The sequence below is a fragment of the Stegodyphus dumicola genome, chromosome 1 (assembly GCF_044657685.1).
Source record: "Stegodyphus dumicola isolate Sdum_Otavi_A_Nest chromosome 1, ASM4465768v1".
NCBI classification, from domain to species: domain Eukaryota; kingdom Metazoa; phylum Arthropoda; class Arachnida; order Araneae; family Eresidae; genus Stegodyphus; species Stegodyphus dumicola.
The window spans coordinates 55,896,046-55,910,292 of NC_140768.1; the positions used below are offsets into that span (position 1 = coordinate 55,896,046).

The following is a 14,247-nucleotide window of genomic DNA, read 5'->3' on the forward strand; positions in this document are numbered from 1 at the left end:
AGAAAGGAAAAAATTAATAATGTTTCTTAATACGGTTAGCTGGGTGTGCCCTTTTTGGCCTGACTTATGATACTTGAATCAGCAAGGAATATGACGCGTTTCTAGTATGATCATACGGTCACCCTGCAAATGGAGTAAATCGCTGCTTATTCTCCAACAAGATTTCCTAAGGCGTAAAGCATTAACCTAAAGTACAAATCCGTGTAGAAAGAACAAAAGCCTTTTGTTTTTGTGATTTCTACTAAGCGCAGTGTTGACTAACGAAAAAGAGACTTTCTGGACTGATTTTCTTCTCTGAAGAACTCCACTTAAGAAGAATATCCTGCCTGAGAATTAGATGGTCTCGTGTTTTAGTACTATCTTCACTGAAATCATTATCATTCCATGCAGTCTTGCCGAAAACTATACACTTTCTTATCTGAGCCACCACAAGGAGATATCATCTCTGCTTTATTTATTCCAGCACAACTTTTATTTCTGTGGGCATTAACAACTGTTGAGTGAATTGGATGGAGGTTTTGTCGGCATTATCTTGTTTGTTTCCTATCTTTAATGTTGAAATAAAAATTTCCGCTAATATCGCTGAATAAAATGCTTATTTTTCTGCTTGATGTTCCTTTTGCGTGTGCATGTTCAAGAAATATGTCACTTCATAAGTCACTTCGTGTTATTGCATTAAATTGATAATTTCATACTTCATTTTGGTACGCATTACAAGTATAGGTTATGATATATCTAGGAATATTTAATTATTTAATAGCTAACACTAACAACTAAATTTGAGAAGGACTTAATTTCACAGAATAATAGTTATAAGAACTGTAAGCTTCATGTTGATTTCAAATGGATTAGCGAATATTTTTGGAAATAACAATTTAAAGACAGGCATTGAGGCTGTTTTATCACACAGAATAGGTTATTTCGAATATGATATATAGTATCATTAATATCTCAAAATCCATTATAAATGTAGTATCCGTAAGTGCGACACAACCACCAGAAAGGCCTCACCGATGCGCCAGCAGCGAGGTGAAAGATGAGTATGACATAGACAGAGAGACTCTTGTGCTATCCCACGCGAAGGTGGTGAGCTGCACGTGAAGGTGTAGAATAAGGAACTGTAGTTTTCCACGCGAAGGTGGTAAATTGGACTGTACTGTTTAATACATCAGCAAATGCGAGTAGGCACTAATCGGTTATGTGATAAGACTGGTAAAAGCTATACATAATCCTCTTTGTATCAAACGGCACTTGTATTTAATCTAATTTGTACCTTTTCTGATTATCTTTATTAAATGTTCTGTGGTGTGGTAAACAAAGTTGGAACTGTTATTTAGCATCTTCAACTCCCCTACTACAGAAAATCTGGGGGCCTGTCCGGGATATTTGGATATTTGGATACTTCAGAGAAGGTACTGTGAAAACTTTGCTTTATTTCTTTCTTGAAGATAGTGATACTTTTGTTTCGTTTTTAAAATGAGTTTCCTAAATAATTTAATGAAAAGTGATTTAATAGTAATTGCGGAACAAATTGGACAGACTGTTCCAGAAAATGCTCAAAAAGCTGAAATTAGAAGAATTATCGAAAATTCTGATGTTTTCAAAACGAACGTTGAATTTGTTCGTGGCGTCGTCAAGTCGATCGCAGAGGATCGGACGCCTAAAACAAGTAATGAACACTATTTGTTAGAGATCGAACGTCTTAAATTAGCTCAAATTGAGAAGCAGATTGAATTAGAAAGTTTAAAATCACAATCATTATCGAGTGATAGAAGAAACGCGCAGACTAGTGTTGAAGATATTATTAAAAGCGTCAAAACACTAACTATAGCTGTACCTCAGAAACCGGAAGCTATGCATTTGTTTTTTCAGTCACTTGAGAAAGCTTTTACTACTAAAAGTGTACCAGTGGAGTTAAAATCAGAAGTGTTGATTAATATATTATGTGATAAATGTAATAATGTTCTAACGTATGTTTCTGAACAAGAAATCGCGGATTATGATAAATTAAAAACTGTAATCTTGAAAGAATTTCAGCCAACACCGCGTGAGTGTTTGAACAATTTTAAAAATGCGCAGAGACATTCATCTGAATCACATGTTCAGTTCGCGTCTCGACTCAGTGCAACTTTGAATTATTATTGCAAGTTAAGAGAGGTAGATGACTTTAAGAAATTGTGTGATCTTATTGTATCTGATAAGTTGTATGAAACTCTTGATTCTAAAACAAAGGAACATATTAGTGTTCGGGAGGGTCAAAGTTGGTTCCCACCTAATCAATTGGGAAGAGAATGTGATTTATTTTATTCATCCAGGGGTAAATCTTTAGTTGATACCAATAACACACGAATCGAAACTCCAGAAAATAAAAAGCTTAATTTTTCCAAAAACAATCTTAGAAAAGCTCAGAGCAATTTCAAGGATTCAGAGAAGTTTGTAAATCAGGGCAGTAGTAAACCAGAACGTATTTGCTATGTTTGTGGGAGTAAAGGGGAATTATTTCATTTTGCTAGAAATTGTCCCAAACGGTTAGGAAAGGAGGAAAGTTTGTCTCCAAAAAAGGTATCTGGGTTAGAGATTGACTCGGATAATGCAGCTAGAAATAAGTTAGAATTTATTGAACTGTTGATTGATGGTAAAAAAGTAAAATGTTTAATAGATTCTCGAAGTGAATTGATAGTTGTAAAGAAATCCCTTTTTCCGAATAAATTATCAACTGGATGTATAGAACTCAAAAGTTCGTTTCGTCACGTGGTTAAAGCGGAAACGGCTAAGTTTATTTTTTCTTTATGCGAAAGCAAAAAACAAAAAGAGATTGAAGCAGCGATAGTTGATGAATTGATAACAGACTGTATTTTCCCCCCTTCCTGTCTAAAAATGATCTGTTGCGACCAGGTGATGATTACGCAATATGAAAATGATTCCGTCTCTTCGGAAAGGAATTTTTTGTCTTTTATTTCTGCAGCCATTGAGGCAGACAGCGAAACAGATTTATGGCATATTAAGATGAAGGATTACGCAATAATTCCAGTTTCTCAGCGTTCGAGGAGAATTCCTTTTGCTGATCAAAAAATTGTTGATAATCAAATAGATGAATGGTTAAAGGATGGGATTATAAAGCCGTCGTGTTCAGAATATGCTTCGCCAATTGTTTTGTGTAGGAAAAAATCGGGCAAGACACGGATTTGTGTTGACTTTAGGCAGTTAAATAAAAAAATAGTTAAGGATTCTTTTCCTATGGCACAAGTAGAAGGAAGTTTTAGATCGTTTGGGTGAAGCAAGGATTTTTTCGACATTAGACTTAAAGAATGGTTTTTTTCATGTTCCAGTTGAGGAAAACTGCACTAAATATTTGGCATTTATTACTCATTCAGGCTTGTACGAATTTCTAAAAGCACCTTTTGGTTTGTGCACGTCCCCTAGTGTGTTTCAAAGATTTATTTATAATGTGTTTAGAGATTTAATTCGGGATGACACTGTTGTTACTTACATGGACGATTTTATTATTCCAGCACGAAATGAGAAAGAAGGCTTAGAAAAGTTGAAACACGTTTTAGAAGTAGCCAAAGAATATGGTTTGGAGATTAATTTTAAGAAATGCCAATTTTTGAAAAGAAAAATAGAATTTCTCGGGTATGTTATTGAGGATGGTACAATTCGCCCCTCTACTGAAAAAACCAGGGCTGTTCAAAATTTCCCGGAACCCAAAAACCTTAAGCAGATTCAAAGTTTCTTGGGCCTTACTGGGTATTTTAGGAAATTTATTGCCAATTATTCAAAAATAGCGAAACCATTAAGTGATCTTCTTCGTAACGGAGCAGAATTCAAATTTGGGCCTGAACAAAAAGATGCATTTAATAAATTGAAAGAACTTTTATCCACAAGTCCGGTTCTTCATATTTTTAAACAAGGAGCACCATTAGAATTGCATACAGACGCAAGCAGTCATGGTTTCGGCGCTGTATTGCTACAAAAGTCAGATGATGGACAGTTACACCCCATTTACTTCATGAGTAAAAAAACGAGTCTCCAACAAGAGAAGCTATCTAGTTATGAGCTTGAAGTTTTAGCTATAGTAGAAGCTCTAAAGAAATTCAGGAATTACCTTTTAGGATCTAAGGTCAGGATAGTTACGGATTGCGATGCTTTCCAGAAGACCATGTTTAAGAAAGATCTAACTCCTAAAGTGGCGAGATGGGCGTTACTTCTAGAAGAATTTGACTACGAAATTGTTCACAGATCTGGGCAACAAATGAAGCATGTGGATTCCTTAAGTAGAAACGCGGTCATGATGGTTACTTGTTCTCAGGGAGAAATTACAGCCAAAATTGCAGCTGCGCAAAGAAGTGATGGGCGTCTCCAGTTGCTAAAATCCTTAGTCGAGCAAGGACTAAAGAAAGATTTTCTAGTGAAAAATGGAATATTATACAAGTTTGACAGAGGTCATGAGTTACTTGTGGTACCCGAAGCATTAGAGCTAGAAATCATACGTAGTATCCATAACAAGGGACATTTCGCAGTGTCTAAAACAGAAGATCTGCTAAAAAACGACTTTTATATTCCTAACCTTAGAAAACGAATTGAGCAAGTTATTTCAAATTGTGTAGAATGTATTTTGTGCGACAGAAAACGAGGTAAGAGCGAAGGATTGCTCAATCCCATACCAAAAGATAGTATCCCTTTGAGCACTTTTCATATCGATTTTATAGGACCATTACCTTCGACAAATAAGAACTACAATCACATCTTAACCGTGGTTGATGCATTCACAAAGTTCGTATGGCTCTATCCAGTAAAGTCTACATCAGCTCAAGAGGCATTGCAGAAGCTGAAACTGCAACAATTAACTTTCGGTAATCCTTTGAGAATTATAAGTGACAAAGGTACGGCGTTTACCTCTAAAGACTTTGAAGATTACTGTAATCAAGAGAAGATCCAGCACATATTTACAACTACAGGCGTTCCTAGAGGAAATGGACAAGTGGAAAGAATTCATCTCACTCTGATTCCAGTCCTATCTAAATTATCCATAGATGATCCAACCAAGTGGTACAAATATGTTGGCGATGTACAAAGGATCTTAAACAGCACTAAGAGCAGAAGCACAAAGAGTTCTCCATTTGAGCTTCTCACTGGTGTTAAAATGAGAAATCGAGAGGACTTAAAGATTATGGAAATTCTTGAAGAAGAAGAAAGAAATACTATGATGAAAGATCGAGAAGATATGAGAGAAGAAGCAAGAAAAAACATTCTAAAAATTCAGGAAGAGAATAGAAAAACATACAACAAAAAGAGGAAAGAGGCACAAGTATACAATGTGAACAACTTAGTTGCCATACAAAGAACGCAATATGGAGGTGGTCTAAAGTTAAGGCCAAAGTTCTTCGGTCCATACCGTGTAACAGCGAGGAAAGGCAAAGATCGTTACCAGGTGGAAAAAGTGGGACACCATGAAGGTCCTGGATGTACCACTACAGCAGCTGATCTCATGAAGCCGTGGACTTCTACTATATAAAACCATGTGTGGTTCTTCCGCACTTTTCTTTTTGTTTTTTTCCCTTTTCTTTTGTTTTTTTTTAAATTTATTTTCAGGTGCTGTCTTGATGTTCCAGTGTTGCTGATCCGTGTTTTTGAGGACGAAAAAGCGTCAGGAAGGCCGAACTGTAGTATCCGTAAGTGCGACACAACCACCAGAGGGCCTCACCGATGCGCCAGCAGCGAGGTGAAAGATGAGTATGACATAGACAGAGAGACTCTTGTGCTATCCCACGCGAAGGTGGTGAGCTGCACGTGAAGGTGTAGAATAAGGAACTGTAGTTTTCCACGCGAAGGTGGTAAATTGGACTGTACTGTTTAATACATCAGCAAATGCGAGTAGGCACTAATCGGTTATGTGATAAGACTTGTAAAAGCTATACATAATCCTCTTTGTATCAAACGGCACTTGTATTTAATCTAATTTGTACCTTTTCTGATTATCTTTATTAAATGTTCTGTGGTGTGGAAAACAAAGTTGGAACTGTTATTTAGCATCTTCAACTCCCCTACTACATAAATATAAACTGAAGTAACTTTTATTTACAGCTTCTTTTATCAAACGCTTCAGAAACATGAAATGCGGATGAATTGAGATTATATTATTTATTACATTGCACAGTAATGTTATACATCTGTAAGCTGTGCTTAGGCGTATTAAAATGAAATTAATTTTTACCAATTAACTAATTTAAGAAATTGGCCACAAGTCAAGAAAAGAATGATAGGAACTAGGGCAGGCTTGAATGTGATAATTTTTCCTCTGTGAAATAAAGTTTTTTATATGAAATTTTTATGAAGACGTTTGTTTATTGTTGCGTTGCATTTTAACTTTTTACGGATGTTTAAAAAAAAGGTCCAAAATATGCAGAATCTATCCAGATAATTGTAAAATTATATAAATTTGTAACACGTGTTGTGGGTTCCAGATGTCTTAACTAGGCCAAATAATAACAATAAATTTTTGTGTTATGTTATGTGAGGTGAAATATCTAACCTTCAGAATATATGACCATAAAACAAACAGGTACAGGACACTTGTTTGTTTTACCTCATCACTCAGTGAGTAAATTAATATATGCAAACATAAAATTACCAGCCAACCTGGACATAGTCTCGACGCAAGCTGTTTTGTCACAATTTCTATCAATTCAACAATTTCCATCTAATCTGTGAAGAATTAGTTACCTGATTAGAAATGTTACCTAGAAAACAACATAAATTCAAACACACCTTTAATCTAAAGAGGATTTTACCTAAATCTATATAATTCGCAGCAAGACCAGCATAAGCGTTTGCAACAAATTGGAAGAAAAGATGCAGAGAAGAAGGAAGTAAATTAAATAACATTCTTTTATAAAGCTTAAACAAAAGTGCTCTAACCTAAACAAATTTTACGTCGGAAAGGAAAACCATTTTGGGGATTTGCACAAAAATCATTTTAATTAAATATAAATTTTAGAATTCCTACATTTTAACAATATGTAATTTCAAACCGATGTTCTGAAACTGGTAAGTTCGTGAAGGTAAAAGAAGGCTAGGAAATTTATTTTCCAAAATTCAACATATATAACTGTCATTAATATCTGTATATACCGTGTTGTCTGCAAATTTTCAAAAAATACATTTTTATTTTCTTTCTCTCTTTTTTAACTGAAATCGAGAGATCCTTATTATTAAAACAAAACCCATCTAATAATACTCTAATCAAGTCTACTAGTAGATACTCATAAACGTTTTTGTTCACGAAGTGAAACTTTTAGCACCCAGTTTTGTTTTAATTTACTTAAGTTTGAAGTATGAAATCATACTCAAAATAAATTTCGTAAATTATAAATAAGTTTCAAAGGATTAATGCTGATATTAATTATTAAAAACATTTATTCATACTATTGGATGTTAATTTTTACTGCAAAACGCCAAATATTTAACAAGCAAATATAACTAACTATCTTTAATCGATCAAAAACTTCGCAAAATCTCACTTGCATAGACCAGTGATTTCATTCACCTATTGTCAAAAGCAATGTCCTATTTTGGGCATTTTATGTACATAACTATAACATAAATTACAGCAGTGAAATTTAAATATAATAAAATATAAAAAAATTTGTCGTGTTTCAATTTCATTCTGCAGACAGATTACACATTATACAGATTAAACTAGTTCTATTTATAATACTGTAATGTAAGCATTAAATTTTGCATTGGATATCAGCTTTCAGTTTTACTTTGAATACGAAGAAGTTATCATCAGTTACTCTCCTTTTGAGCAGTTTTCTATTTTACTTTCTTTCCCTTCCTTTTTCTTACTTTCCTTTTCTTTTAGTTTATACTACTTGGGTTTTAGTATTTTTGCATTATTAAATAGTGACGTTCAGTAATTCAGAGAACGCATATAATATATAATTATAAGTTTCTTCGGTGGACTGAATAATCTTAAAGCTGATCATGTTCTCTTTTATTTTGACGTTTTGTTCAATATGCAGATTTGAGTCGTATAAAAATGAAAGATTTATCAAAGAATATGAGACCAAAAAAAGTTATTTTTCACATGATGTTAAAAAGAAGTGATATTATTAAAAAGAATTTTTTTCATTATATCAGATTATTAATTTTTTAACAGAATGCATAAAAAAGGATTACACTGCTTCTTTAATTATCATTATAAAAATATCGTTTTTACGTCGTCTGGAAAGTTATCAGAAATTTTTTTTAAATTTTGTTAATAAATAAATAGTATTTATTATCTCCTGCAATTAAAACAGGTGCCATTAAATCATTGTCTTCAGGCCAAATTTATTTCCACAAATAACTTTAGTTCGGTTAAGTCTATTAGCTTCAGAACTAATGCCCAGAAATCAGAGACATAGAATATAAAATTACTTATTTAAAGTTATCTATGCGTAAAAAATCCCAAATGGCAGGAAGAAAATGTTTAATAGCTCAACCTTAAATTTAGTAGTATAAGGAGGCTGTTGGACTTATTTCATACGGAAAATAAAAAATTATTTAAGATGTAGCTGTGCGCGTTTTCACTCTGTACAACTACCAGTAATGGAATGGTTAATATATCTGAACATTGGAAATTTTACTTGGCTTAAATTCAGACAATAATAGCCACATGGGTGGGTTTTGTTTTTGATTTACTCCATGTACAGCGGGAATACGAGCGAATTCATCCACGAAGGCATTTCTCCTCCTATGCAGAACGCCCTCGCTTGAGTATCGCCCTGGTACAAATAATCAAATCCATCTAACAAACAAAGTATGGGGAGCAATTTCAAATGCTACAAAGCATGTTCATTCTTTTTTGAAACCAGCCAGTTTTAACCAGAACATTTATACAGAAGCATCTGTGTATTTATACAAACATATATTTTGCGGTATTTAAATAAGAAAAATAAAAAAAAGAATTCTATTTGCATGTGAGATTTGGAATCAATATTTTATGCATATGAAATGGGAACAGTTTTATTTTTCAAGAGAGCAAAGTTTCATATAACAACAGAAATAACACGTAATTTCAAGTATAAAAAATCCCTCCTGCAAAGAATAGGTTTTATTATTATCGTGATTAATTTTAGTGTACACTGCATGCGTGTAAAATAACTGAGTTCTCCATATATTTTAATTAAAGTCATGTTTATACCAGGATTCATGAGGGATATTTAGAAGCACATTACTTTGTAGAGCGATTTAAAATTTCGGAGGCAAGAAACGTGAAAAATGTTCAGTATCTGCTGGAATTCGAAATGCATATCCCCCCTGATTGCTAGCGGAACGTCCTTACACTACGAAGTAGAGAGACATAAAATACCTTACATTATTATTAATTAAATTAATAAATAATAAATTACTTTCTTTTTCTATTGTATAAGGTACCAATGACAGGAACGATGATGTTATAACTTAAACCAGTGTCCGATTAGGACGGAGCCTCATTATGACGTCATTTTGCGCACATATCAACCAAATCCCGTTGCATTCCCGCATTATGTATTCCCTGAATGAAAAGATTGAAATCGATTGATTTTCAATAAAACCTGAGTGGGATACAGATGAGACTGATCGAAATAACGTATCATCGAAAGGCAGAATGCTCCTGTTCAAGTAAGAATGCAAACCTTATTCAAAAAAATATTAAGAGAACATAGAATAGCGTATTAGGAAATGAGGCCATAAGAATAAATGAATATATCTTGTTATTTTTTCAGCTGGGGAGTCACAAAGTATCGTTAATGTTAGACAAGACTTTTGAAAATTTATTACAAAGCAATATAAACGGTTTTTAAAATGTGTACCAGAATAAGTAGGCCGCAGTCTCAGATGATAGAATCCAAGACATCACATCTGTAGATAGTTTATTACACTTCTTGAATTAAATTCCAGTAAAGAATTTAAGCTCACTAACAATGTCATGCATTTCAAATGAATAGCAACTACAAGACACAACGTTTTTCCCATAGGAACAAATACGTAGTGTTAAATTAAGTGGAACTAAATTATTCGTTACAATCAACTATTTGTTAAAAAGTATAGTACTTAAATATCTATAATATAAATATTAATCATTCAGAAATACTTCAATGTAGTGACAGACACCCCGCTGTCCAAGGTACAACAACCTGCTTTTGCATACAAATATAACTTCAAAATCGAATTTGAAACTATTTAAAACTTAAGAAATGATCCTGGAGATAATTATGAAATGCAAAAGACATTTTCTCCGCATATGCAGTATTTTAATTCTGACCTCAGAGTCGAATTCTTCACCTGTCGTAAACCCAAAGCACAAGTAAAATTCCTATATGAAAGTTGGTGCAAAAATTTATAGTAGCTTAAGAATTGTATAAGGTATTTTCACTCTTCGTGGTGCCTTCGTGGAGCAACTGGAAGCACGCTCAACGCGCATTCGGGACTGAAATTCGAATCCCAGCGATGGCACTACTGATTTCTTCAATTTCCTGACATGGAAAAATTCTAATGCCTCTACAAGTGGCGCCCGAACTAAAAAATGGTGGACGATAATTCGCTACTACCAGGATTTGGCAGCTGGGTCCCCTAAACCCCAGTCATCCTTTAAAAGAGGAGCATATAAGGTATTCACTCCTTACTTTCCGCATGACGTTGTAAAGGCAAACGTGTTTGACGCATATTCGGGAGGTCTGGAGTTTGAATCCTGGCTAGGGTATTGCGAATTTTTTGAGTTTGAATGACTCAACAAGTGTCTTGCTTCGAAATGTTCAATTATGTACCAACAATAAAACGCTGAACTGAAGGACGTTTGTATTTTTATAGATGACGTCAACACTCAGTACTAAAGTCATCGTGGAATAATGTCTTACGTCACTTTCGTAGCACACTTTTATGAAAGTGAGGCATTTCTTCAGTTCGATGCACTTTATTCAAGAAAGATTTATGACATAAAAAAGACAAGCTCATGGAGACACTGTAACAAGTTAACGAAAACACTGTAAACTGAAGCGTATGCAGGCTTCTTTTTAAATTTTAAAGTGGAATGATTAATGAGCGAGACTGGCTGTCAAGTAACGTTGACAAAGTTTGTCCGGTAAAGCGTTACAAAAAGTAATTTTAAGAAACGTGGAAAATTTTGTCAGAAAATAGAATTAAGAAAATTAATTGTGAACGTATTCTGTTTTTGAATATAAAGAGATTTAACGACTTTATTAGGTAATGCTTCTTATTTCGTTCGTTGATGTTTGCTTCTTACACAAAAATTAATAAGTAGCATATATTTAAAAAAACACCTAATTTTTTTTGCCTCTTTTTTTAAAACAATTCTGAAACTGAGTATGAATAACATAATGAACGCGTAATTTCAAACTGTCTGGTTTTCCTTAAAGTTCGGCAGAAAGCTTAAATTATGTTCGATCAGATGATTTTATAACATAACAAATGAACAAAAGATAACCAGAAAAAGAATATAGCAGTTTGGGGATGTTTTTTGTATTATTTAATTTATATTAAAAAATTAATTCGTATTTAGTTCACGTTAATATTTTTAGATACTATTGTCACAGCTGAACAGAACTTCATTGACTTCTTCAGGTTACTGATGACTTCTTCACTGATCAGATGATAGTTACCATTGATAAGGAACAATTAAAAAAAATAAATTGAAATTCATGAATATGAAATAAAAATCTGATATTAGGTGTGACAACTGTGATTATTATGGTGCGAAGGTTGCAGATTTTGTCTTTGGGAGCGTAATGTTGTGTAGACAAAAATATGGTGCAATAATTAAATGCTTAATTGCTCAAGTCTTTTACCCAAGGTTCGTTTAGCATATACAGTTTACAATTCCTCTACTGTACTGTGGTGAACAGAAACTTATTCCTAAGTAAACACATATCCTTAGCTACAAAAGTATTCATAACATTTTCCTAAGTACCACAATACTGGACTAAATTCCCGAATAAATATTTACATTTTAAATATAAGATCCTAAGTAAAATATTAAATATTAAATTAAAAAAGAGGATCACATAGTTTTACATAACTATCACTATATACAATAAGGAGCTGAAAGTACTTACACTAAGCAAACTACGGGAATCCGGAAGCTAGAACAAACATACGTAATAATGGAGGTTAACTTTTCGACTGCAAATGAATATAACTATATTCACTTATACAATAACCATATTCACTTATACAATTTATCACAGTTCAATAGTTACACATAATCAGTCGGAACCAGCAGCCGATATTTTATAAGTCCGGAACAGTCTCTTTATACTTCGGCAACAAGAACACACGCCGGAAGCATTGCACAGATCATCATATTTTCCTCTCAGATGATTTATGACTTCATGCATTTTTCCAACATCATACGCTTAATCATTCAATACAGCTGATTACCTTCTGAGAGGCCCAGATTTGGACCTTAAGTTTTCTTTTATCTCATACGAGAGTCACCATCGCAGTACTCTGTTTTCTATTTTTCACTGCCACAATGTTTTACTAGTTATCGCCAATAAAATGTTCTTTCTCCATCTCAGGGAAACCCTACGCGCTTCTACAGATTATCACCCACATGCTTTCTCTCCACACATTTTTTTTTTTGCTTTCGTCTTCACTTTCGTTAACTTCTCATTCAACTCAGCAAGTCCAAAACTAATCTAAATATTTTATTCAACTCTATACCAAATTAATAATTAAATGGGTTCTTCTGACGCAATGACACCTCACTTGAATATCACTGCTCCATCGGAATCTGGTTCAGTCACTTCCGAACCAAATACAACAACGTATGAATTAAAATGATGCGCCTCGCATATTTCTTACAGCGCTCCAAGAGAAGCATATTTCCTCTTCTCGATTCATTACACCTCGAGAAAACGTCTGTTACGTAAACAGTACGTTTCTCTAACTTTTTTGTTCGTATCGTAGTTCAAAGAACAAGTAAGAAATAAATGGCACCACTGCTTCAATGTTTTCCTCTTTTAATGTTAAAGAGTTATTATTCCATTTATTTCATACCTGCTACAATGAAAGGCTTTGCGACAAAATCACACGTAACAAGTATTTTTCACAACGTAATTCGTTTGCCGGCCCCTGTAGTTGGCTTCTCTTTGAGTTAAGAGAAAGCATTCTCTCTTTATTTGCAGTTGACACCGAAAGCGAAAAGGATTCTTTATTCACATAATTTAACTTTTGCTGGCCCTACCGCTCGATCCCTGCACACATTTCCCGTCAACTTTCACGACATTAAAAATAATGTTGATGACAAGAACCTGCACATAGTAATAAGCTGGTATTAAATTCCTAACAGACATTATTTATCACTGGTCTGAATGAACCACAGAGTCTCAAACAGTCTTTAAACAGGGTCTTAAAACTACAGAGTCTTAAAAAGCTTTTAAACAAACCTTTTTTATTCAGCAAAACTTAAAACATAAACGCACTTTTGAGCTTACAGGATCCGCCTCCGTTTGTGGTGATGCAACTTAAAGTAACAGTCAAATTCAAAATTTAAAATTTAACCCAGTAGTCAAAGACTACGCAATTAACTTTAAATCTAAGTTGGTTCAGAACTTCTCACCAGCGTAACAATTTAAATGGCGGCCGCTTTAATGCAAAGCCCAATAATTACAGCCTCATCAGAACTGGCAAAACTAAATAACGTGGCCTCAAGAGGCACAAGCACGCTCTGTCTTGCAATCCCAAAACCTCAGCTTAAATTCTCTCTAACTCATTTACATTTCTGATGAGGAAACGGTAAAGAAACGTTTTAGTAAAGGTTCAAAACAGTAATAACCTTATAGGGTAACAAACCATTTAAAGAAATAATTCGTTATCTTGTTTCTTAACAAGAAGTCAGTTTTAGAAAATGAGTTATCACTATATTTCGCAAACAGCACCTAATATTATGTGCTCTGAACGGAGCACTGTTCGAAAATATGCTGGACAATAAAGGTTATAATATTATGACAATGTTTTCCAAAATGTTTTATGCATTATAATAGACTCGGTATCACAAGATGGCAGGATACAATTTGACAATAATTATTATATACTGTTTATGCATAGGAGTATATTGGAATACATTTGGATGTATATTGCTGTTTGTTCTATTGCAATGATAAAAAGTTTTCGGAAAAGTATCTTTAAATCAATTACCAAAGGAACTGATACACATTATACAGAATATCCAATAAATCGAGCATCAAGAAGATTAATCGC

The 14,247-nt window shown here is 33.8% G+C and overlaps 1 protein-coding gene across 6 annotated transcripts in view; it reads left to right on the forward strand.

Annotated features, from left to right (window-relative positions):
- LOC118192724 (uncharacterized) overlaps window positions 1-14,247 on the forward strand; it is a 323,131-nt gene that overhangs the window by 168,949 nt on the left and 139,935 nt on the right. For 2 of the 6 annotated variants that reach the window (XM_085814857.1, XM_085814850.1), the window contains exon 3: window positions 1,338-3,287. The exons of the other annotated variants lie outside the window; for them this stretch is intronic. In XM_085814857.1, coding sequence (XP_085670983.1) covers window positions 1,477-3,276 — 1,800 coding nt within the window. In that variant the 5' untranslated portion in view covers window positions 1,338-1,476 and the 3' untranslated portion in view covers window positions 3,277-3,287. Of the gene's footprint in view, window positions 1-1,337; window positions 3,288-14,247 lie in introns of those variants that run through there. 6 annotated transcript variants of the gene reach the window in all.